General features: G+C 43.7%; 1 protein-coding gene across 1 annotated transcript in view; it reads right to left on the bottom strand.

Moving 5' to 3' along the window:
• GRIN2B (glutamate ionotropic receptor NMDA type subunit 2B) overlaps window positions 1-26,937 on the bottom strand; it is a 298,073-nt gene that overhangs the window by 100,060 nt on the left and 171,076 nt on the right. The window contains exon 3 of the mRNA XM_057702074.1: window positions 7,727-7,841. Within this exon, the coding sequence (XP_057558057.1) occupies window positions 7,727-7,841 (115 nt within the window). The remainder of the gene's footprint in view (window positions 1-7,726; window positions 7,842-26,937) is intronic.

Genomic DNA, 26,937 nt, shown 5'->3' with positions numbered 1-26,937 from the left:
ATAAAATTTAAACAAGGTGGATGAAAGCCATCTTTTGGCTTCAGGGACACTTTGCTCTTTACCGTGTTTCCTTAAGTCAAGGTTAAGCCAGCACTTCTGTCTCCAAATTCCATACTGCTTTTCTCCCCCATCAGCAGGTATAGGTTTCAAAAGCAGTCAACCAAGGTTATCTTGTCCTTTTATCATTTTCACTCAGTGGCTGATGACAGCACACGAAGACAACCACCTTTCTGAAATGACATTTCTGAAGTCTATTCCCCCAATACATCCTGCTCTGCTCTTCAAATTATTTTATAAATGTACTTGGGGTGGGTTAGCAGCTTGACATTGTGGACTGAGTCTAACAGGGGTGTGGAGACCTTGAGGGCTAAGTACACACCTTCCCACCCCACGGGCTAGCCCCCAGGGGTTACTTTCCAGAACCCTGGAAAAGGGTGTAGGCAAAGAGTGTGGGTGGGCCGTGGCTCTTGGAGCTGAGGGAACCAAAGAAGAGAACACCTGGATGTGAAAGTCTGTGATAATCACAGCTTGGAAAGACAACCAAAAGCGTGCAATCCAGAGGCCTTGTCTGTAAGCCACTGTCATATATATATATATATATATATATATATATATAGTCTTTACTAACCAAGTGACATGAAAGAACAACCATTAGAACATAACAAACAGTCAGATTTCAAAAGCATGTTAGGTTATAGACATTTTGTGTCACGATAAGCACCAGTCTCCTTGCAATACTTATTTTTTTCCCCAGCAACTAGGAAAACTCCAATACTAATTTGGTTGGAGCCACACTAAGCTCACAGTAGGTGCTCAATCGTTACATGTGAGAAGGAAGGGAAGGGAGGGAGGGGAAGGGGAAGGGGAAAAAACTCTCGAAGTCTTGGAGCTCATGCATTGCTCCTCGTGCAGGACTGCACGTTACAGAGCCATGAAGACATACCCAATTTTTAGTTCTTCCAAAGTCAGCCCCTGGTGTGGTTAACAGTTCTGATATTCAACACTCTCCTCTATGAAGAAATTCTCCCTATAGCTAATATAAATCCTCTCTGCTTGATCTTAAGCCCTCTTACTCTGGTTGTTTCTCGGAGGAGAAAGTGAACAGCTGATCTCAACGCTTGGTCCGATAATTCTTCATGCATTTAAAGAGAGTAAGTCATCAACTGGTTGCCTCTTCTTCTTCCCCTCCATGACCCCAATTCCCACAGCCTTTCTCCATGGATCCTGTTTCCTAACCCCCGAATCCAATGATGCACATTAGTACGCAGCTCAAAGTCAGCAAAAAGAGCGTGTGGTCAGATGGCAGTACTGGGAGATGCAGAACAAGCACCCTGACGTCGGGTGGAGCTTCTGTAAGTACGGAGGGCACGTGCAGAGCCCGTGGCCTCTCCCCCAGGGGGCGGGAGGTAGAATGCAGTTGAGGCAAGTGTGTTCAGGCATCACCAAGTATTTCCTGGCCTCTGAGTACTGTCTTGCACTGTGCTGGGCACAGACATCTAGCGGCAAACCACACAGATGTGGTTCCTGTGTTCGTGAGCAGACTGTCAGTCTGTCTGTGATGAGAGTGTGTGTGTGTGCATGTGTGTGTGTGCACACATGCAGGCGCGAGTGCAAGGGGATGGAGAGGCTGTTTTATGTCGTGAGTCAGTGGCTTTCAAGTGGAATCTGCCACAGCAGCAATCGACGACCTCTGTCATATCATCATCAACTTGATCACTCTGGAATATGATCACTCTAGTCCTCAGGTACCAGTATCACAGAGCATCCAAGCCTGGAGTTACTGCTGTCTCCTGGATACTGGAAGTGTCCCTTAACCTGTCTCATTCATCCCAGGCTCCAGATGCTGGTGGAGCCCTCTGTTTTGTGATGTTGTTGCTGCTGAGGCGGCTCTTGGGAGTCTTCTTTCTACAAGTTTGGTTACCCTTCCTCTCTCTCACTGATCCATACATTAATTCATAAATACTACTACGGACCCAGCACTTCCTACCAACCACTTGCACCTTTAACCCTTCTTCCACTGGTAGATGTGGCTGTCATCTCTAAGAACTGCAAGCCTAAGGTGATAACGGGCTTGGGGAGCCCAAAGAAAGACCCAGACTAATCAAGCATGTTTTAATCTACATAATAAAAGGTGTTTTCCGGTAGGTGGAGGCAGGGAAGAGGGAGTGGGCTTCTAAAATACACCTCTGGTGTCTTTGGGGGAAAGGCCAGCAGAGAGGCAAACCATACGTATCGTCCTGCGATTCTGAACCAGACAGTCCCTTTAAGGTCTGTTTACATCTTACAGCCTGAAAATGCACCATCATCATTTCTTGAAGTCATTACTCAGAACACACCCCCACTGCATTTCATTTTTATTATCCCCATTTTAGGAACGATTAAATGGAAGCAGAGAGCAGTAGCAATGAAGCAAATCATGAGAGGCTCTGATAAAGACAGAAGCCAGAGTGCTTGCTGGAGCTGCTTCTCTGTGCCAGACTATTTTTAATGCAAGTGGATGCATCTGTCCCCCTCTTAGAGAGACTTACCAATCAACCCACTCTGCACACAAATATGTTTCACCATCCCCTATTCTTTCCAACTCACCATGCTCTCTCTGTGTGTGTGTGTGCGCATGTGTGTGTGTGCTCCTCTTGAAATGTTCTTCATGTTCCTGCATACCAGCGATATGTACTTGGCTTCCTGTGAATGTAATTCTGATCCAAAGATCTCTATGCTCTTCTAGCCCCCCCACCTCCATGTCTTCTTAGGGGCTACTTATATAGGATCCCATTAAAGGTTCACAAAAGCACTTACGATTCATTTAAAAAAAAGGAAGTTGAATAAATGCAGAAAATTTGTATATGCTTGGAGTATTTTCAGAGCAAATACATAAGACATGGAGAGCCATGATGGCTCCGAGAAGGGATTTGGGGAATCAAGGATCATAGATGATAAGAGGACATTCTTTTTACTGGATATTCGTTTGCATCATTTGACTTTTTACCATGTGCAGCTATTACCTTAAAAATTATACAAGGAGGGTGGGACTACCAATTGATATTTGTTGAAACCTGGCTATGCTGCAGCCACTATTAACTGGTTTTACTATTATCACCTTTATAGTTGGTTACTATAAAATCCCCTTTAATCTGTATAACAGCCTATGTAAAGCCCCATTTTGCAAAATGGAAATAGACCCCTGTAATATCAGTTGCTCTGTATACAAGGCTTACAAATGGCACTGTGGGTAACTGAACTCGGCTCTCCCCAATTTCCAAAACCGTGTTCAGTCCATGGACTATCCTGCCTCCACTTCAAGTCTTTTGCAAGGAACCGAATGTATAAGACGGCAGCTTTGCGACTACTCTGTAAAAACCTGAAGGAATACTGTGAAATCGCATCTCACGGTTCATACTGACAGCTTAATGAGTCTGCCTCCGCCCGAGGCCTCCTGTTGAACACAGTTTGGACACGCCTGTCTGGAGATGAGGCCTCCTGAAGGCGACCTGAGCCCCTCGCTGGTCCTCGAAGCACCCACTCCGAAGGAAATGGACCTGCTCTCACGTGCTTTTCAGTAAACCACTCAGTCTACGCCGGAGAGTCTCAGGTAGAAGCGAATGGTCACTGCTGCTCACTACTCTCACCCTCGAAGGCATACGGATTCTTCATTTATTTAAGAGCTATCTTTTCAGGGGTCCCTCTGAGCCAAGCACTCTTCTTAAGTGTCAGGATGATTGAGGTGCACTAGGACCTTGCGCCCATGCAGCATCCGTCCTGGTGTGAGAAGACAGGCAATAAACCCAACAAACAAGCAGACGAATAAGCAAAACACCCAGTAACAAGTATAGTGAAGAAAATGACAGGAAACCTGACTGGGTGGCTACATCAGCTTGGGTCATGAGGGGAGGCCTTCTGAAGAGATGATATGTTCTCAGTGACCAGAGTGACAAACATGTCCTGGGAGCCACCATCCTTAAAAGCAAAGTTGGGCTCCTTCTGCACGCTCCAGCTCTCACCCGCTTCCATGCCAGGCTCCTGTTTACTTGCAGCATGAATATATAATCTCAGAAGTTAGAGCTGGAAAGGACCCATCTCATGCCATGATTCTAGACACGAGGAAAGAAAGATCCGGAACAGTGAAAAGAGCTGGTCACACAGCGAGTTGGGGGTGTCACTAGAAGCTGGGAGCCCTGTCTCTTAGCCCACGCCTCTTCCATAAACTGACTCACTCTCTGCTTATCTCCCCAGTGACCGTCTCTTCGCTGTAGAATCCTCACCCTGAGGCCCGCCTCTCTGAAGTCTAAATCTTCCCTGGACCACTGGGGACCTTCTGGAATGCGACTAGGAGTCCTGAGAATGCAGAAGGGTTCTGGGGGCCAGGGTGACAGTGGAAGAAAAGGTACAACTTCCCCACAGTTTGATTTTACCACATCCCAGACCTGTGCCTGGCAGCCCCTCCCTGACCACAAGGGCTTCCAAGTTTGGCAGCTGTGCAGCTCGTGAACCTAGGAACACTGAAGATCTCTCTTTGGCAATATTCCCTGATCTAACCAAGTCGGCATGAAAATGATCTATTCTATGATCCCAGTCCCCCCAAAATGCTTTATCAAAAGATTACCCACAGAATTTCTTTAAATAACAAGCTCCCTAAGCTCACTTAAAGTATGATCTATGAAAACGCAATCTACTTAAAGATTTTATCTCCCCTTGCCAAAAAACTCAGCTATTGTATCAAGGGCAATAGCATAAACTTGGATTCTTAATGATGGATTTTAGACTCTCGTATTATGTAATGGTTCTCATTCATTGACACATTTATTGAGCTACGCAACACGCTCCTCTAGGTTGCTGTGAGGACACGGTAACATAAAGACACAGCCTCTGCCCTTTGGAAGCATCACACACACGACTCTAACACAGGCAGATGTGATGAGTGCTACAACAGAGATACGGACCAAAGCTACAGGGGATATGGGAGGGAAAAATTGTATCTCAGTCAAAGATCAGTGAAGGAGATAGCAACATTTTAATTGGGCTTCAAAGGATGATTATGATTTGTATAATTGGACCATTCATTCCAGGAAAAGGAAACATCATGACACGCTGAATGGAGAGCAAGACATACAGGGGCACCTTCTCAGAACAGAGAGGAGCCCAGTGTAGCTTGATGGTGAGACGGCAAAAGTGAGGAAGAGCAGACGGGCGTTGAAAGATAGACGAGAGCCTAGAATGCAAGAACAGGGAGAGTTTGGGCCCAAATCCACAAGCCGCAGAAGCTTTGAGCAGGTTTTGGGTAGAGAAAGAACATAACCAGAACTGTGCCTTGGGAAGAGCATTCCAGAAATCATGTCCAGGACTGATCTGAATGGTTTAAAGCGGGCTTCAGAGAGAGGGAGGCCCATTTAAGAAATTATCCACATGGTTCCTGGGTCATATAAAAAATGAGGGATACATTCAAGAGTTAGAGTAAAGGTAGAATGGATATGGAGGGGAGGGACCCAACCCTCAGGAAGGAGGGCCTAGTTGTGGAAAGGGGTGGGGGGGTCCCAGGCCTCAGATTCCAGCCTAAGGAGGAGACGGCAGCACAAATGACGGGAAGTGGTGTCTCTTTAAGACAGGACGGTTGTGAGAGGCCCCATACTTGAGACAGTAATCACGAGTCTACTGCATAAAATCTCCCCCAGCTGGATGTCTTCTGATCCACGTATGAAGCATTCGTTTTTAATAACTCCTCTTCTGGAGATATAGAGAAGTGCCTGTTGTACACGCCGGCCCCAGAATGCTTTTTGAATTATTATGTCTCCACAGCAGCAGTGAAAAGCAGCTTGATTGGGGGGAAGAGCTGAAGCCCAGGGAACAGCCATTTCGGAACAAATGATAACACAGCGGAGGGGCGGCAGCTTCAATCAAGAACCCCGGGCATCATGTCAACCTTATAGCTGAGCCCTGATAGGAGGAACACACGACTGATTGAGGTCTTTGGTTTGAAGGATAAGGCCCTGGGTCCCACCACCTGAGACACACACATCCGGTTTCACAGGTGAGCGTCCTCATAACCACATGTCCACGGCTCTCTGTGACAAGATCGTGAATTTCAAGAAGTTTATCTCTGGCTTCTTTTCCTGGTTACTCTCTTTGGAAATATACTGCCTGGTTTCCATTCTAGTCAGAGCCATACTAACATCCTGAAGTCTGTTCTCAGCCAGCTGGCCCAAGGAGCCTGCAGAAACTGCCGTAAATCAAGGTTTCTCTTGACGTATTCACAGAATATGATTTCATGAACAAAGGGGTCTTGGGATAAAATCATTTGGGGAAATGTCAGACTAAATAAAATTAAAGATGTTTCTTTGCTATAAGATACCTCTGTTTGCAACAACATGGATGGCCCTTGAGGGTGTTATGCTAAGTGAAGTAAGTCAGACAGAGGAAGACAAATACTGCATGATCTCACTTACATGTGGACCCTAAAACAAAAGAAAAAGAAAAAATCGAGCTTGTAGAGAGAGAGAACTGATTGGTGGTTGGTCAAAGGGTACAAACTTCCAGCTGTAAAACAAATGTCATGGGAATGCAATGTAGAGCGGGCTGGCTGTGGTTAACAATACTGTGTTGCATATTTGAAAGTTGCTTAGAGAGTAGCTTTTCAAAGTTCTCATTACAAGAAAAAAAATTTTTGCAACCATGTCTGTGACGGATGTTAACTAGACTCTCTGTGGTGATCATTTCACAATATATACAAATATCGAACCATTATATTGTACACTTGAAACTAGTATAACAATATATGTCAATTATACCTCAATAAAAAAAGACACCTCTGGACTTTCAAATGCTAATATGTTCTGAGAATCTCCCAGAGTAAGACACAGTAGACAGCATCTCTCAATCTTATTTATCTGAGAAACCATTTCTCAGCAAAGCGTCTCAAGGCACAAGTGCCCTGTCGAACGGTCTCGGGAACACAAGTGATGAAATTACTCTCAGGGCCATGGGTATTTAACTAGGAATCAGGTATAATAATAAAAGCCAATACCTAGTAAGTGCCTACTATGTGCCAGGCACACTTCTCATTCGTTTACGTATGTTAACATATTTAATCCTTATAACAACCTTGGGATAGTGGTACTATTATTATTAATCCCATTTTTCAGATGAGGAAGCAGAGGCACAGAGAAGTTAAAAGATTTGCCCAAGGTCCTAAATAGACAGTTTAGTGAGTAGGGGAGCTGGGAACTGAACCTAGGCAGTCTGACATCCATGTAAATTAACGTCTAATTGGTAGAATTTCAGACACTGTGATCAGCTGGCAGTGGAAGCCATCCTGAGAAGAGCCTTGTGTGGCAAACCTCCAATCACAGGAAATCCAAACTTGTGCACTCATAATTAGGCTTCCCAGGCCTCTCCAGCATACTGTGCAGAACACGACTTCTCAGTTGTACCATGATTTGGTTTCTCCACCAAACTGTGTTACAGCGTGCATGCACACTCTTCCATTAAAACAAAGTCATGCTTCAGACAGCTCTGCTACCAATAAAATGGTAACACATAAGGAAAATCATCTCTTGATTGACCAAAATGGCAAGAAAATGAGGAGAAATGGCCTCCCCTGTGTTCTCAAAGTATTGATCTCTTGCTCTCCGGCTCAGACACCAAAACCAAGGAGCCATTTTCCTCCAGCATGTTGCAAACTTTCCGACCGCCACCCCCTCTACTTAGCTCATGAATTGCCAAAGACATGTCCTACCCTCTCCCACTTCCTCTCCTTGTTCAGAAGGATGATCACCAGTTTCGGGTGCATCTGGTAGCCGTCTTCACTGAAGGACAGATTTCTCCCCTCAAAAGTGACATTGATCAGATACCTGTAAAGATAAAATAAAAAGGTTAAAACTATGAAGAAGGTATGCTAGAACAAGATAGTGAGGAAGAGAGAGGAAAAGGTGGCTGGAGGTAGACATGTAGACAGCTATACAAACACCACATGAAGTTGTATCCCTCGGGCTCCCGTGTGATGATCCAATACAGCCATCCAAGTTTTCACATAATAGGAATAATAAGAAAAGATAATATAAAACTTTAAAATAAGGGCACTGGGTTCGAATTTAGTCTGCAGCTATGACTGAGCAAATTATTTAGCCTTCTGCACATCAGTTTTTTCACGATCTGCCCAAAATGGGGTAATAAAGAGCCTACTTTATTAGGTTTGTAAGGCCTAAATGAGATGGCTTACCAGGGGGCCTGGTACAGAGTAAACCGTCATTAAGTGTTAATGATTATTATTCAAAAAAGGAGATGGATTAAGACTGGAGGTGATAGAAACAAGACACAGGAGCAGGAGCACCCCAAGACAACTTCCTGCTCAGAAAGGCTGGAGTTTAGGGTCTTTCCGCCTCCCAGAGACACACATACGCTTTGGAAGTCTTGCGAGGATCCTGCAGAGCCCATACTTTGCAAGATGAGTCCAGCAGTCAGGGATGTGGTTCCAGAAGATGCATCTGGAAACCAGGGCTATTGCACTTTTATAGGGAATGGAAGATAGCAGGAGTGGGGGGTGGGGGGCGGGGAAGGAGGGAGAGACATTTCACAGAATGTTCTAGGTTCAGGCACATACATTGGCAGAAACTCGAATAGTCAGACCAATGGAATTGTCTTCCTCTCCAACACCTGTACCACCCCGCCCGCCCCCACCCCCACCCCGCTCACCCCATGGCCCCACTGGCTGCTCTGAACTGATGAAGCTCCCTCACTGGGAATTCTCACAGGTGTGCTCGTTCCATCTGCATCAGTGCAACTGTGCTGATGTAATTAATGTCCCTTTACCATCGTGGCTCAAGGAATCAATAATGATTAGCTCTGTGTTCACATGGCATGCTACTCTGAAGCCTTGCGCCTGAAGCTGCTGTGAGACCGGTCTCTGCTGAGAAGCAGAGGGGTATCTTGTGATTGTCCCGAGCATTCTAAAGGGCTTCAAAACTTTGACCAACCATGGTGTCCTACTGCATTGAAGGGCAGAAGACGAATGTGCAGGAGGCAGCTTAAAGGCTCCTCTCTTAAGTCTTATTCAGCAAAGCTGTGAGCCTCTTCTTTGATTCTTCCAGGTAACATCAGGTTAAGCAACAAGGTTGCTGGGATGCACCTCCTTCACGCAATCCTGGAGGTGACTAGGCATTGTGAACCAAATCCTCATGGACTCCTTTTCGCTTCTAGAGTTGCCTGGGAGTTGTCAACCTATCATGCCCAGGTCAAATGCAATCAAGAACACAGACCTCAAAAGAGTAGAGGTACCTAGAAGCTCAAAATTGGAAGAGACCTTCATAATCAATTAGTCCACTTACTTCTTGCAGTTTATGCTTCCCCTCTACATCATAAAACCAACCCTCTCAGCTGTTCTTGAATCCTTCCACTGACGGGGAGCTTATCACTGTTGGGCAGTTCTTTTTTTACCTAAAGCTGAAATCTGCTCCCCTACAACCTCTAGATCCTGGTCTCCTCCTTAGATATTATATAGTCTTAGTCTAATGCTTCTTCCACATGGGAGCTCTTCAAGTACTTGAAGATATTTATTATGTATTCCTTATAAAATAAATTTTAGTCTTTGAAAAAACCATACGCTCATTTAGTTCTATAATTTTAACTTGATGGATAAGGGAACCGAAGCACAGAGAGGTCAAAATATTTGTCCAGTGTTCCCCAGCTAATCGGGAGCAGAAATAACATTTTAAGCGCCGTTCCCAGTCCCATGTCCTCTCTACCACCCCACCCTGATTCTCATTCACCACAGCATCTTTAATATCCCTGGTTCCTTCATGTGGTTACCCTGTGCCGTGGATTCAGCTGCCTCCCTCTATCTACCCCCCGGCCATGCTCTCTGGACACTTCCAGTAGGTAAAAGTGTAGCATCCCTGATTCAGTGCAAGGCTCTACACAGCGTCTTCTCTGTCCCCTGTGCTATTCCTCCTCTCAGCTCAGTGCTGCCTGCCCTAGCCCATCACTAGTGAGAATGTGATATTAGGTCTCCTGTGGTTTACAACTTCAACACTCCTACTAAAGTCGCATAGAGAACTATATTTCAGGGAGTATAATTACAAAAGCACAAAACAAAATAGTTTAAACTAACAGACCAGAATTTAAGAACCCAACATAACTGACTTGGAAAATATGTTCTTACTACAACAATACGGTGTTACTTAGCGTACTTTCTGGACGTCTTCAGAGAAGGTGTAGGAGATGTAAAAAAAATAAGTTGTCTCTCTTTTGGAAGAACGCAAGAGAGGAGGGGGAGAGGGAGAAGGGAGGGAGGGAGGGAAATAAATTATCTGGCTTAAGCACCCTTCTTTTCATCAGACATGGCTCTGAATAATTCTGACTTTATCTAAAATGCCATTAAGAGTATTTCAAAGGAAGTGTCCATTTCAGAAGGCAATTATAAAAGAGAAGTTCTAAAATCGTGTAAGTAATAAGCACCACGAATGGAGTAAGTATATAGCCTCTCAAGATGACTTCTCTGAAAGGGGACAGCACTGAACTGAGTGGATAAGCCGAGACAGTCAAACGCTGAGAAAATAAACCACGTTCAGGGGAAACTGCTCTGTAGTTAAATTTATCTAGTTGTTCCTGCTCCTGATCCTTTTGAACTTTCTTGTATATTTTTTGCTCTCTGGGATGTTCACCCTCTTCCAGTTCTACATGTTCATTTTATTCTGTGTTGGCATTTCTCATATATTTTACTTATGAAAAATAGTAATAAAATGTTATGACAATACACAAAATACTCTTCTCCAAAGTATCCTTTAATCATTCATATCCTTCAGCAGTGTATAGATTAATCATTCATATTGTGTTTTTCTGAGTAATTCCCTGGGACGTGCCAACATTTAGCTATTAGTGAGGAGCTTGCAAATATACACTTGCCTTGAGCAAGGATGCCCTTTGAATAGCAGAACAGACCAATCCATTCACTGGCAATGAAACGTGTGAAAAAATAATTGGGAGTGTGGTCACTTCTAGACCTGTGACCTTGGCCCTGAACCTGAGTTCTTCCTCTTTAAGACGGAAACACCATTTTTACCTCCAGCTTATCAGGTTGTGATGATCACATGAAATAGGGAGTAGAAAAATGATATAAAATAGGACACAAATATAAGGTTATATAGTAGGAAATATTCAGAAAAAGGAATACATTAGCCTGATTTATCTAAAGGCAAGGAACTTGCCTCAGTTTGGACCTCAGTGAGTAAAAGTGTGATGACTACATTTAACAAGACCAAATTGTCAATGGAACACATGAGAGGAATGGAAATTGCATTCCACTTATGGAGGATAAACTAGGTCAAATGGTCATATTAATCAATTTCACTTCCCATAAGACCTGAAAGTAAGAAAACTACCTTTGGATCTGGCTGTACTTTGTCAATTTTGAATATTAATTAAAACCTCAGAGCTTCCATGTATAAATCCTCAGTAAAGGATTAAACTATAAGATTAAGAGAAGCCACAGCTATTCTGCTTTTCTCTAAAAATGTCATCCTCAAGTATTCTATCAGAAAGCCCAACGTCAAGTGCCTGCCATATTCAGAAGCTCTGCCCGTCAGACTCTAGTCCCCTGGAAGGCCCACCAAGGTTTGGTATATAAAAAATATTGCTTGATTTGTCTCTGGGATGTAGTCTGACCCGTAAGAAACCCGATGGCTTGTCTCATAAAGTTCTAATATTACACAAATCTCAGATTGCTGGAGCTGGAAGAAAACTTTGGAACTATCCATTGAGGACTCTCATTTTAGAAAGGAGAAAACGGGTCCCAAGATGCTACCTGACTTTCCAAGGTGACTTGACAGTTCAGGACTGGAGTTCAAGTCTTCTGATTTCAAGTTCAGTGCTCTTTTTCCTTACATCACCAAGTAAAGTAAAATCAGTGTCGCTGAGCCCCAGATGTGCCTCTTAGCATTTTCATGTCACATGCCATGCCCTGGACTGGCAGACCCCTCATGCAGACTGCAGAAAATAAAGCCCATCTCATATCCTGCCTGACCCCGGCTTGGGGAGAAAGAGTCTCAGAACCCTGACGGGTTCAAAGCCAACACCTTTGCTGCGTGTGGCCAAAGTCACCCTCCACTGGGTTTAATGGGGTCAAGCTGAGGTAAAAAGCCCTTGAGCCTCTCTGACTTTGACCATGCCACTCAGAGCTCATCCACCACAGTGATTTAGCAGTACGCCCTGTGTGGCAGGCATCCGAAAGAGCTCTGCCAGAATTTTCGCAGCAAACCAAGAGCCCTGGCACCACAATGCTCACTGTACCCTCCATATTTTCACAAGACACTGGGTTTTTCTTATGAACGTCTTTTAATGTGGTAATAAGAGAGACCAGTTTCTCCTCTCAGGCGAGCCTTGCATTTTCAGATGAAGCAGATGCAGTCCGGGAGGTTTCATGGTTTTACCAAGAGCAGACGCCAGGGCTGGAAAGAGTACCTAGGCGTCCTCAGCCCCAGACCAGTGGTCTCTCTACTCGACATCATGCCTCAGAACTGGTGGAGTCCTTCAGAGCTCTCAAGTTCCATTCTCCAGTTATGCAAAGCACAGCAATAAAGGAGGAAACACAGTTCCAGGGAGGACACTTGAATTCTTGACCCCTTTGCTTACGATTTCCTAGCTCTGCAAATCTGTAACTCTGTCACCTGTGTCTTTGGTGTGTCGCTTACCTTTTAAAGCCTTCAGCCCCCTCATCTATAACAAAGATTCCTTCAGACCACCTCTCTTGCCTGATGCGGGGAAACAGGGCTCCTTCGAGACGCTCTCTCTATGTTTCATCTGATTAACACTGTGGCTATTACATTGCTGAACGCCATCATCTAAATGACAAAACCACAGATCTTTCAAAAAGTCTTTCTCTGGTCTCTTTTTAACAATTATTATTTCATATGCATGTTTTCTCTTGAAATAGTAGGAACAATTTCCCATGAGATTAGAAATAGTGGATTTAAAACTTTTACAAGCTACTTAGAGACCAGTACTGGGAGGAAAAAGCAAAAGATTTAAAAATTAGATGTGCCTTGTGATGGGTTGGTAGACTAAATAGAAATTTCTGACTTTTCCCCAACATAGAAATTCATAATGATTAAGATGAATCCAAAATGACCAACCTAGTACAATGTGGTCAACGTGGCAGACCACGGCCTGGGAACAATTCTCTCCTGGACTTATATCAATAGCTTCTTCTGGGATAGAACCCAGAAGAAATATCTCATTAGTAAGATATTCTACACTCAAATGAATGACACAGACAATGCCCCTAAATGCTGGTAGAAAGAAAAATAAGGAGAAACAGGAAAAAAATAAGTTAATTAGAGAGGAAAGGAATGCAGTATGTACTATACACACACTCCATCACCACCACCACCACCACCACCAAGAGCAGCAGCAGGCAGTGTGCACGGCATTTAAGAACAAGGACACTGCAGTCAGACCACTTCTGTTCACATCCTAGATCCACCAGTTCCTAGGTTACATGACAGTGCTTTCAAGGCACACTATTTTATTCTGGCCAACAATGGTTTTCTTTTTGAGGAAAAGGGATTTGAATAAGCTTTAAAGGTTTCCTTTGACACATAATGTCATATATAAAAATACTAAACCATGCTGTTGAGCAAAATAATTAGAAATACCAGTTTCCTAACCTGTCAAGTGCAGGCTTTTTCTCTTATTTTGCAAAATGATATTTTAGTAGAGAACCTCAGGAAAAGCTACTTAGTAGTTTGTAGATTGTAATATTAATTTATAATTACTTGAGGCAAATTAAAAATAGTTTGTCTTCCAGTGGATTAAACGTTTTCTCTGAAGTGGTGTTTATGCCATTCATTTATTTTACAAACCATTCTTTACAAATCATAAAAGCTTCATGTTTGGGCTAAATTCTAAATTCCTGGTGTTAAATTAATGAGGTATTAAAGTATCTTGAGGACTGTCTGTTGTAAATGTAATGCACTCCCTCTCTCCTGCTGGTGGTAAGGCCTGGGCTTCGGCCCCTTAGCAGTCTGGCTGAGGGGTAAATGGTGATGTGTCACCTCACCAACTATGACAGTGAGAGAGTCTTCTCTGGCCCCTCGGCCTGACAATGAAATAGTGCCAAGAGTTATTACCTGAACTCTGTTTCATGACTGAATGCCATGAATTAGATTCATCTGAAATGGAAGAAAATAGAGGGGCATCGTTGAAAGTCACCCAACAATCTCTGCTTGGATATAAGAAGGTAAACATTTCATCTTCCTCCAGAAAGATGTTAAGTCAGTGAGCTCCGAGGGGCTCTGCCACCAGCTGCGATGGCCTCCTGTCTATTCTTTCATGCTCATATCTCTACCCTTTCACCAAGTGGAGTCAATGTGGCAGGCCATAGCCAGGGGACAATTCACCTCTGGATCATCCCATCTGGGATGGAACCCAGAAGCTTGTTCTCATTAGTAAGATACCCTACACTTGAATGAATGAAAAGGCCTGGATAATGCTTCGAAATGCTTAGTGATGAGGAGGTAGTAGAAAGAAAATAAAAGGGAGAAACAGTGCACCAGAAACTTACACAACACTGTCAATCAACCACACTTCATTAAAAAAAGAAAAGGAAAATAGCAAAGATGGAAAGAAAAGGGAGAAACAGAATATTACACACACACACACACACACACACACACACACACACACCCCCAATACCACCAACATGCAGTGCAGCGTGGTGTGGAAGAGTGAGGCCACTGCAGTCAGTTGACCTCTCTCTGCTCAAGTGCTCAATCAGCCAGTTCTGAAGTGGCATGATCTCATGAGTTATTTAACCTTTCTTTGCCTCAGTTTCTTTGCTGTAAAAATATGAATGATAATAGTATGTATCTCGTAGGACTGCAGTGAGGATACATAAAAGACAGACCTACTCTACTGCATCTATACAAAATGAGCCTTAGATTTTAGCTGCTGCTGTTGTTATTATTAGGATTACCTTTTTTAAAAAGTACTGCCTCAATATCAGAGAACGTTAGAGTTTGCGGGGACTTCTGGATCACAGTCCGAACTTTCATATTTAAAGCTTAACACACTGAGGCCTGAGAAGATGCCACTCTTTGGCAGGATAAGTTCAGAATCCAGGTCTCCCAATTCCTGGCTCTCTGCTTTTCCATAACAGTACTTTTCCTCCCATTCCCACAAGACCCCAACTGTTAAGGCTTAGGGGCATCTGTTTACACTCCTATGACTGGTTACCCCTGTGATGTATTTTGTAGTAGGGAATCACTTAATTGTACCACTTCAATGTGAAGTTCACTTCCTGAAGAAGGAAAAAGATGAGCTCATATCCCCATAATTTTAGTCTGGAATAAATGACGCCTCAGAATGACCCCCATTCTGACCTCCCAGAGCCCTGACTGGAACACTACGTAATTCTCTTTAAAATTCCTTTGGAGGGGGCACGGTCCTGCTTGTGGGTTCCTTTGGGAACTCGTGACACCAGTTCATTCAGAGTGCTGGACACCAAAGCTGTTTCTTGCTTAGGGAACTGTGCACAGAACTCGAGATGGGAGAGGAATTCCTCCTGGTTCTCGTGCCTGCAGCCCTTTGTCACTTCTGCTACGGGTGAGACGGGCGAAGGTGCGACGGGAAACCCAGTTACCAGAGGCAGAGTTAGAAAGGTGACACTCCCAGTGGGAAGGATTCAAGTAACCCTTCTGGATAATGTTATCGTCACTGGATGTTTTTTCATTTTAAGTTCATGTTTTCATGTTGCACATGAATTAAAATCACTTCCTTTTTCAAAAGCACTCAATAAAACCCCTCTTCTCTTCCCTAGATTTTGTGCTCAATATACTGGAATAGAGCCCAGTGTGGGCTATCAAAACTAAGCAGTGGGACCTATCCAGAGAAAATGCCAAGACAGGTCAAAGGCCAGCTGATCCTTGAGTACACTGGTATTTCTTCTTTACGCCTACTTATGATTTTCAGGTGAAGGCTTGCCTTCCTGACATCCATTTCAGCTCACGAACTGAACTGGCAGCTCTACTCAGGGGCTATGCCAAAAGCAGCCAAACAATGACTGGCAAAGATTTCTCTAGGACATTCAACTCTGATCAGAAGCCTTTTCCTTCTTGTGAACATTCTTAATCGAATGTGACTTAATTGAGAGAAACCTGGTCATGTACACCCAAGAAGCCCTTGGTCAAGAACCCAAAGTGACCGGGGCATGACATCAAGGGAAAAGAATAAGGAGGCTTTTCTCTTCCTTTTGGACTTTCTCTGTTTCCTCAATTTGTTCTTCTATAGGAGGCCCTCTTTACCCTCCCCTCTATCTGAGGTGGCCAACAAAACCAACACACTGGCGATACCTCCATGTACATAGCACCGACACTCTCTGCAGCTACCATATGCTCAATTTCACAGCTACTCCCAACAGCTCGATGAAAGGGTGGCCAAAGATGTAAACAAAGGAATTAGTGAGATGACTTCAGGGACTGAGGGGGAAGGTTATGAGGAATTGTCACCCACGGAAAAAGGGGGTTATGATTTAGTCTTCCAGTAACGGTTGGTAAAGACCTTCAAGTGGAGATTTCTAGAAGCAATTACATTGAATGGCAGGAAAAGAGGATCAAAAGAAGGAAGATATTCTAGGGGCAGGGGATGGCTTCCAACAGACAGAGGACTCAGGATGCCAGGGTGAAGATGATGTCGTTCGGGGAGATGGGCGCCTCGTAACTACAGATGCAAAACAGAGGGTGGCGGAGGCTGTTGACTCGTTCCAGAACACATCTCCATCTTCAGAAGATGCAGTCATGAACCACACCTGCCATAGGATAACGCCCTTTCACGCACGAAATAAAATGATTTATTGAGTCTAGGGTCCAAGGAAAGACCAGGGGAATGAAACAGACGTGCGGCCCAGATGCAATGTGAAACATAACATGGGCGTGAAGGAAGTGAACGGTTGGGAAAGCTAGTTAGCGACAAGGGGTTTGCTGATGTGGCTCCTGCAGCACAGCCTGTAGAAGAGACTTACAAGGCATCCGTTCCGTGAGAGGACCCATCCCTTAAAGTCTTGTTGGGTTTGAAGGTACAGGGAGTGTATATCTGTGAGTAGTAAAGAGATATCAGGGACCTGAAAACAGTGAGACGAAGTGTATGTCTTATCAAGGAGAAAACACTAAGATGGAAACTACAATGCAAAAGCGCTGATCAAAGGTTATCAACCAAACACGGCCTATGTTCCTAGAGTTTCCGTAAGTGCTGCCCTAAATCACAGTACCTTATAGCACGGTTTCTAGACCAGGTTCGAGTACAGAGGTCAGGGGAAGATCAAACTTGTTTATTTATTTAACTAATTTCAGTTACTTGGTCAAAGACATCTTGATCAATATTCTAACATGGCTTGACCCTTGAGTCAGAATTTGAAGCAAGGTGAGGGCAAGAGTTTATTTAAACCAAACTCCATCTCCCTCTTTCCTGGTCCTCAAGAGGATAGCACTATGAACCCCAACTGCATCTTCACAGGGAAGCTGAAAGAAACATGTAATCATCTCTCTCTGCTGTACTGTGTGGGGGCTAGAACTCTGCTGTTCCTGCTTTGTCAGGGGATTCTAGCTCTTTCTCTCCCTCTGTAGGTTGCTGTTTCCATGGAAACATGCTCTTTAATGTTCCTGAAATTACTGTGCATTGATACCATTAACTCTTTGTTGGCCAGGTAAGGTCACAAAGAGGTTTATTTTCCAACTTCTGCAAAGTAATTCCATTTTCTACCTCTTTTACTGCAAATTAAAAAAAAAAAAAAAAAAAAAAGGTAATTGACACCCGAATACCCTGGTTTCCTCACCAGCCCTCACTCCTTAACCCTTGCAGTCTTGGTTGTTGCCTCTGTCATTCTATGGAAACTGTTCTTAGGAGGTCGTCATCAAAGCAAAGTCAACAAAACAACATCAGTAGCCTTCGCTTCGTTCTCCTTGACCTCCTTGACGTTATGCAGCTTCTAACATTTTCAGCAACCCTCCTTTCCTTTGTTTATTTGTTGATTAAAGTAGGATAATTTCTTGGTTCTCCCTATACCTCTCAGACCAGTTCTTTCTCCTTTTCTGTGCATTTTTGCTTGGAAATCCCTAATGTGGGGGCACTCCAAGACTCAGGTTTTCACCCCTGCTATCTCCCTCTGAGACTCACTTGTAGCCAAGCATCAACCATCACCTCCACACCAAGGCCTCCGAAATCTCCACTGGAGGCCCCATCTCTTTCCTAACCTTCTGTTTGATATTTCTGATGGGACTGTTCTACCTGAACGTTCTGCTATCAGGTCAAACTTAACACAGTCAAGGCCAGGCCAAGTTCCCCTGTCTTCTGGTGATGAGACCACCACTCTTAGGGTTTAACATTCTGCCACAGCTCTAGCTTCTCCCTCTCTGTTATAATTTCTCCTTTACAACAAGAATGCAAAGAAGAACAGGCTGGTTGCTCTTATGAGCTGCTTTTTCAGAACCAGTCAAATCAGTTAAATCGTCAGCTGTAGTTTAGCATTATGTACGAAAAAAGCTGATGGACTTTTTTTTTCTCTTTTCAGAATTTTGTCTGGCCAAGTAAATGAGTCTCATGGCTTTCTAACCTATAAGTGAAATTGCTTAGAAGCCATATTTCTGCTCTGGTCACGCAATTAAAAAGAAAAAAAAAAAAAAACCTCTATCAAATGCTACCATTTTTTGAGCACATGCCAAGCTCTGTTCTGGATGTTTTGCATTATTTGAATTTGTCACACAAATGTTATAAAATAATAGATAATATTATAATGAAAATCCAAGGTTGGTGGCACAGGGAGTTGATCCTATTCAACTCTGAGTGGCTCTAAAACCCACATTCCTTGTTGTTTATCCATTTTATATATATATATATATAAAATATAAAAATGTATATATATATACACACACACATATATATATTTTTGGTTACACATATACATGTATCTATTCATTTTTCAAATTCTCTTCTCAATTAGGTTGTTACAGAATATTGAGCAGAATTTCCTATGCTATATGGTAGGTCCTTGTTGGTAGAGCACAGGGAACTATATTCAACATCCTGTGATAAACCATAATGGAAAAGAATATGAAAAAGAATGTATATACATATATGTAAAACTGAATCACTTTGCTGCACAGTAGAAATTAATACAATATTATAAATCAACTATACTTCAATAAAATAAATTAAAAAAAAAAAAAAAAACATGTTCCTCCCACTGCCTCACGTTAAGGATAAAGTTTTCAAGAGAACCAATGGTCAGGAGAGAGGGAAACAAAAAATCCCAAACTTCTAACATGGTAGAACCAAACTCTAAACCCAGTTCTGAATGGCTCCAAAGCCTGGACTCTTAATCACTCTTTATACCACCAAGCAGCATCCATCAGTTGCTTTTAATTGTCCTTCATGCCAGCATCATAAGGGAAATCTTTAGGGAAGAGGGCAGTACACATGGAAAGACCGGAGGCGCCTTGCTGGCCAGGCGATACGTTCACAGAATAACAAGAGAACTCTAGGTCTCTAGGGGCTGTCCATCTGTCATATCTCACAAGCACTAACCCACCAAAAGTGAAGAAATGGAATTAATTTGCCTTATAAGAAAACAGGGGACAAACCACAAAGCAGTAAGCGTGACTGAACTTATAGAGGAATTAATTCTCAGATCACGCTCTGGGAGGAAGTCAGTTATGAAAGTGTAGAACTATATTCTTGGAGTTCATGTTAGAGGCAAACAACAAGAGCTAGAATATTTATTTGGCTTGGATAAGATGGGAAAAAAGCTTTATCCTGCTTTGGCACAGAATATCCAAGCTCTCTCTGGACTTAAAAAATGCAGTACTAACGTATTGCTTTGGAGCTACAATCAACTCTCAGAGATCCTCCACGTGGGAGGCAGAACCATGCTTATGATCTGGATGATCAAATACATCGATTATCTTTGGTACGCATCCCTCTCGGTCTTATCATGGGTTGAAGCTGCAGGACACGCCCCTCCTCTGGAAATGCTTCTAGTCCAGCTCTCATCACGCTGCATTATGTTGGTTCTTCTCTTTCACCTGGGATCATTTGTTCTTTCCCTTCTTTGCTGGCTGCTTTTATTCCTCTTTTACCTTATTTGAGGTTTGTAGGAAATTCATTACAGGGTCTCTGCTCATTTCAGCCATTCTCAGGGCACCAACTCTTCCCCTGAATCCCAGTTCTATGCCTGCACCCCAATATCTTTTTTCATGCCCCACTTTCACCACTCGATGTCCATATCTGCCTGCATTTGCCCCTGTTACAAACTCTTAGTGCTGGAAATGGATTTGCTTTCTCTTTCTCCTCAAACTAGCTGATTTTCTAATTCCCCTCTCTGACTGAGCTGATATTCACTGAGCATTTGGGATGGTGCCCAGCACACAGCAGACACTCAGTGAATATTAACTGGCCTCGTTTCTTTGGTCTTGAAACCTCCCAGCAGTCTCTGGCATCTTCCTTTTCCTAGTTTCCCATGCCCAATGAGCCCCCCAAAACATTCTTGTTTTCACAGAACACTTCTTGCATCTGTCCTTTCCCTTCGAGTCCCATGATTTTCGCCCTAGACCAGAACTTTATCACTTGATACCCAGACACCTGCAGCAGCCCTCTCTTGGGTTGTCTGCCTGATATCAATCGCCCCTGCCTTCCAAATACCGGCTGCACTTCATCTTACAGCAAAACTCCTTAGGGCTATGTCACTGCTGGCTCAAAAATCTCCACTGGCTCTCCACTACCTAGAGGAAAACGTGTGCCCGTGGTCAAGGTCCTCTCCATCCTGGCCCCGTCTCTCTGTGCTTTGTATGAACTCTTGCTAAACCCAAGTAGCTTCTTCACCATCCCCTGAGCATTACCTGCATTTTCCTGCCTCTCTTCTATTTTCTCTCAATTGAGTACAACACAAATCTCGCTCATGCTTGTGGTCTCAGATCCACTTTTTTCCTTTCCCTATACTTCCCTGAGCATGCCAGGCCCCTCTCTCCCCTTCTCTCCTTCTGCCTTTCTAGCCTCCAGTCCCCATTTCAGCATTTGATTCACTGTCCACCTGATGTCTTGCTCCTTTTTGTTACTCAGCTTTTTATGTGTCCGGATCTTGTCTTCCATGTTAGACAACAGATTGTTGGAAGGTAAGTATCAAATCTTCTCCTTCTATTATCCTTTGCAGAATCCAAATTAATGCCTTGCTTGTGGTACGTATTCAATAAATACTTACTGATTTGTTTTTGAACTTCAAGAAGACTAGTCTTGAAAGCTTCTCCTCTGCTTTCTCACTTCCCACCCCTCACACCCACCTTTCTATGTCAAACCTCTCTCTCTCTCTCTCTCACACACACACACATACACACACACAGTTGGCACTGTACATTGATATCAGCATTGAGTATTGAATCCCTGTGGAAAGTGACTCTTCCAATAATTGATTTGAAAAAGAATAACTTCTCAAGAACATACACATACAATCTTTTTTTCTAAAAACAATGAGACAAAAAGTGGGGCTGACTTCATTTCTGCATGAGCTCTTTTTCAACTTCTCCCCTTTGAATGTTCTTCCCATTACACTGTCCATAAAGACATATGTCTGCCTGTGAGAATCACATAACTTACTCAAATCTTATTCCATAAGAAAGAGCACAAAATAAAACTTCTTGATAACGGGGTTCCTGGCAGTGGTTTTTTTTTTGTTTGTTTGTTTGAAAAATAAAAGCACTGGAGGAATCTGAAATATCTGTAAAAAATAATATTGGGGTGTTCGCTACCAATGTAAACTCACTTTGGTAGTTTAGGAACAGAGAAAAATAGAACTCATTTTATTTATAACATTGAAGGGAAAAGGTCTTTAAAAAAGAGAAATCAGAAAGACAAGAATTTTTTGTTATTTGTTTTCCATTATTTTTCAATTTTAAAATTAAATTTAAAAAATGAAAATGTCCTCAGTGGGGGAGGGAGAGACCTCTTTCCCCAATGTTCATGTGGTTAGGCACACATAACGGCCCCCCCTTGCCCCTCACCCCTCCTCAGCTCCCCCCAACACCACAGCAAGATCCGAGGAGAAAGTCAGGGCGGATATTCAGATTTTCACACTAGATCTTTTCTACATTTGACCCAACTCTTGATAACCCAGGATGTTAATACCTGCCGAGATGCCTGTGGGTCAGTGCAGAAAATGCACAAAGAGAATTATCTCATGGGTGGGAAACCAGGAGTTGAGACAGTTCAGACTTTCTCCTTTGTAGATAATACCAGGACATGAAGAAGCAGTCCAGGTATTGTTAATAAGTCTCTCTGAACCTCAGCAAAGGTTTAATCCCTGTGAAAGCAGAGGGAAGTTAATTTGATTAACACTTGCCTGAATTCCCTCAAACTGTTGGGCATCCTAGCATAACGTGAAGGAATTTAGCATCTGAGTCAATTTCCTTCCCTCTCTTCCAGTCACGCCCAGGTTGCTTTGATTATATGAAGTTAAAACATTCGATGCGACTGGGGGCAGAGCGGCAAAACAGCTTGAAGAAATGCGGTGTTTGATGTGCTCAATTACAACGGGGTGAGGCTGGGTATATAAGAGAGGATGGAGGGAGTGAGCACATGCTGGAGAGAAAGGAAGAGATGGAGAGGAGATGAAACAGCATGCAGCACGCGGGATAACATCTCCATGGCAACCACAGTCCGCGCACAGAGAACTGCCAAAATAAGTCAAGATCCAAGTAAGTAGGTGTTGGTGGAAAGAGGAGATAAGAACTCAGCCATGGACGAAAACCAGCTAGAGGAGATGAATTCTCTTTGTGAGCTTAACTCTTCTTCCCATTTCTTTCTCAAACCAGACCCAAAGCTCCCACTTGAGTGAATACAAACAAAGTGTGGCTGCTGCCAAATCCGAATTTCATCCAGGAAGGTCTCGGGGTGGCAGAAATGGGGCTTAAGAGCCCCCAGGAAAGCCAAGAGAGAAGGAAAACTCTTGAGGGAGGTGAATAAGATCCCTAGAGCCATTAGCTTGTTTTCCCAACTTTTTCCAGCAATGTGCATGGAAGGAATAGGTTTGTTTGCATTTTTCAGTTGGCCTAAAAAGGGGACACAATATGGATGGAGATATTGCTGGGTGTGTAAGACAGGTACAAAGTTCCTAAGTCGGTGGGCTAGGCTGCCTGCCCAGTGGGGACGCGATCCCAGTAACATGGGAAGGAGCTTTGTCAAAAATAGAGTCAGGATGTCCCTGGAAAAATTAGGTGCCTGGAAAGATCTTTTTCTGAGAATCTGAAAATTATGCAGCAAATAATGTACAGTCCTTCCTGTATAACTTTAGGGAGTCACATATATGAACCATCAAGAGCGCCAGGATTTTTGTGCCTTTGTGCCTGTGGCGAGTTCTGGGCTAGCGCCCAATGCGCGGGGCTTCTCCACACAGGTTTACACCTGAGTAGGGGCCCCAGCGGGTCTCTGAAGCTCACCTGGGGAGCCTGTTAAAAATATGAATTCCTGAGCCAACCCCAGAGACCGGGATTCAGTACTGTGAGTGTGCATCTGAGAGCTCCCTGGTGATGCTGTTGCGTAGACAGGTACGGAGACCAGCCCAGGAAGCAAACTCCCTCCCCCACTCTCTGGTGACTCCACTTCTCTCTGCCTCCCCTAAACAGTGGGGAGGCAAGCCTTTCCAGAGTTAGCCCTCATGCATTCCCCAGGCCAGAAAAATGTCATTCTGCGTTGAAAATGAGCCTGAGACCAGCCCTGGTTACCACCTAGTCCTGTGAAGGAGAGTTTGCTCTTGGAATCACTGTTTTATAAATGTTGAGGGGGAGGGGGCGAACTAGGGAGAAAGGGAACATAGTTTACACCCAGGGTTTAGACAGTGAAAATAGTTAGGTCTTAAGATAAAATAAATAGCTAAACCCTGAACAAGAAGGTCAAGCACTCTTAATTCTCCTCTGGACACCCAGAGGCACTGCCCTGCATACTTCCTTGCCAAAAAAAGGCATCCTTGATATCACTTATCTCAAAACTCAGTTCTCTTTCCTATCAGTCACACCATCCTTCTGATCCCGATTTATCCTACCAAATGTCTGAAGAATCGCTTCCCAAACTAACTAAATCATATCTAAAAACAGTAAAATTTACTAGGGGAGGCATCTGACAGGAGCAATGTCAAGTTTATGTACTACATGGTCATGGAGCCCTATGATGTCAGACACTGTGAATACAGAGATGCGTCAGAGAAGTTCCTGGCATCTCCCAAGCACTGACACTGTTACAGGTGTCTTGCAGATGTTACCTTATGCGATGCCATGTTACTAAGGAAAACTAAGGCTCAGAAAGTTGACTCCTTTCTGCAAAGTCATGGAGCTCGTAAATGACAGATGGAATTAAAATTGAAGCTTGTCTCATCCCTAAATTATACTTTTAAAATCTACCACACAAGTTCTTTCCCACAGTTTGGGATACAAACTGAAATGTATATACAAAATCAGCCTTGCTGATCACATGTCTGCTCTTCCCCTCCATTTCAATCCCTGCACATGGAATTATCACGGGCGAAAAAACAAAGGCCCTCTTCTGAGACAAGATGAGAGATGTCTCCCATCCCTTTGTCCAAGATAAAGGAAAGTGAAGAAAGCCTTTCCATGAGCAGAGTAAAAGAATACAAACATATGTTGGTCTCTCTTTGCCTTTCCTTTCGTTCTTTCCCTTTCATAAGACGTGAGGCTACGCATGCACTTGAGAGGTGACTGACTGACTCTGAAGAATGGAGAGGATTGAGAGTGCTGTCGAAGAGGAGGCATGAGGAGCTCGGGGCTTTGTGGAAAGCTGTAAAAAGATCCCTGAGGTAGCCACCCTGCCCCACTCCGCTCACAGAAACAGACGTGAAAGACGCATTCATCGAGGAAATAAAAGCATCTGTACGTGGGGGTGTGTCTCAGCAGTGGTACACAGTCAGGATAGCAAAGCCTCCCAGGAAATGTGCCATCACCTCGTTCACCTGCCCCTTCCCTCCCCTCTGCCTTTCCTGCCAGTCTCATAACTCTCAGGCACGCAGCACAGCAATAAGGGACCCAGTGAGGGGCGCGGCTGAGGAGAGGGAAACCCCACAAATACAACGCGTTAGGGACTGGAACAGCCTTACGAGGAAGGCAGAACCCAGAGGAGGACACAGGGAAGGTGGGTGGGGAAGGGGCATATGGCTTCACATGGTGGGGCTATTTTAGCGGCTCCTAAAGGTTTATCTGCCAGGTGACCAGGGAGTATGTCACATGCACAGGGGAGTGTCTGTAGAAATATTGGCGCCATGGCCACAGGATAGGATGGAAGAAAGGGAATAAAGTTACTGGAGTGGAGAGAAGCAATGACAGCTTTAAGCCTGGAAGGAGAGCCTGAGGCCATTTGTGAAGGTCTTAAGCATGATGCTCTATCCTTATAAGTATCCAAGACAAGTCTTCAAACGGGGCAGATAAGTGATCCAATTAGTTTTTCTAATTAAATTTTTTGTTGGGAAAAATAATGCTTGGCATGAAGACAAGTTAAGGAGGCTCACTGTCTAGATAAGAGAAACCATGTGAATACGAAGCATAGGAGTGGAGGCGGCGACTGAATGCAGGGGGACAATCTAAGGGACCCTTGTGAATGGTGCGGATGGACGTGGAATGTGAAACGTAGTGGGTTCAGCTGCATTACCTGCTCCCACTCATTACAGGGAGAGAGAGCACAACTCTGAGCTCTGCAGGCCACTCTCGAGGTACGACATCTCGCACTTAGGACCTTCTTCATTATAAAGCCTACCTGCTTAGGACTTCAAACTCAGAGGTGAACTCACTGGTTCTTTTTTTTTTTGGGGGGGGGGTACACCAGGTTCAATCATCTGTTTTTATACACATATCCCCGTATTCCCTCCCTTCCTTGACTCCCCCCCCCGAGTCCCCCCCACCCTCCCCACCCCAGTCCTCTAAGGCATCTTCCATCCTCGAGTTGGACTCCCTTTGTTATACAACAACTTCCCACTGACTATCTATTTTACAGTTGGTAGTATATATATGTCTGTGCTACTCTCTCGCTGGTTCTTATTAAAACTAGAAGAAGAAGAAGGAAGGCTGGGAGAGTCATGAAGGAAAGGGAGCTTGGAGCCTGAATAAAGGCCACAAAGGGGCCCAGCAGAGTCATTTTGCATATTGGAAGGTCATGCTGGCAGGAGTGGAGAGCCAGCAGCCCAAAAGCAACCTGTGATATATCTGACGACACTTATTTAGCTACCTTGGGAGCCTCCCATCTTCAGGTTTGAGAATTCTTTTTTTAAATTGAAATATAGTTGATTTACAATGTTGTGCCAATCTCTGCTGTACAGCAAAGTGACTCAGTTTTCCACATATATACATTCTCTTTTTTACTTTTCTTTTCCATTATGGTTTATCCCAGGAGATTATAGTTCCCAGTGCTATACAGTAGGACCTTGTTGTTTATCCATTCTAAATGTAATAGTTTGCATCTACCAACCCTAAACTCTCCATCCATCCCTCTCCCTCCCCCGCCCTTGGCAACCACCAGTCTGATCTTTATGCCTGAGGTTCTGTTTGTGTTTCACAGATAGGTTCATTTGTGCCGTATTTTAGATTCCACATATAAGTGATATCACATGGTATTTGTCTTGCTCTTTCTGACTTACTTCACTTAGTATGATAATCTCTAATTGCATCCATGTTGCTACAAATGGCATTATTTTGTTCCTTTTTATGGCTGAGTAGTATTCCATTCGGGTTTGAGAATTCTGATGCTTTTTACCTTTGTGGAGTCCTGTTAACTGTTTTCATTGTTCTTGCCTGGGTCCTCGCAAAATCACTGCCATCTCTTTCAAACGCCAGGACATAAGATGATATATTATCCAAAGTCCAGACCTGTCTCAAACGTTAGCATGCAGAGATATCAGTGCATTCACTTTGAGAAAGTTGT

This window comes from Hippopotamus amphibius, chromosome 12 (assembly GCF_030028045.1).
Source record: "Hippopotamus amphibius kiboko isolate mHipAmp2 chromosome 12, mHipAmp2.hap2, whole genome shotgun sequence".
NCBI lineage: Eukaryota > Metazoa > Chordata > Mammalia > Artiodactyla > Hippopotamidae > Hippopotamus > Hippopotamus amphibius.
Note: the sequence above shows the minus strand (reverse complement) of the source record. Positions and strands in the feature narration are given on the sequence as shown.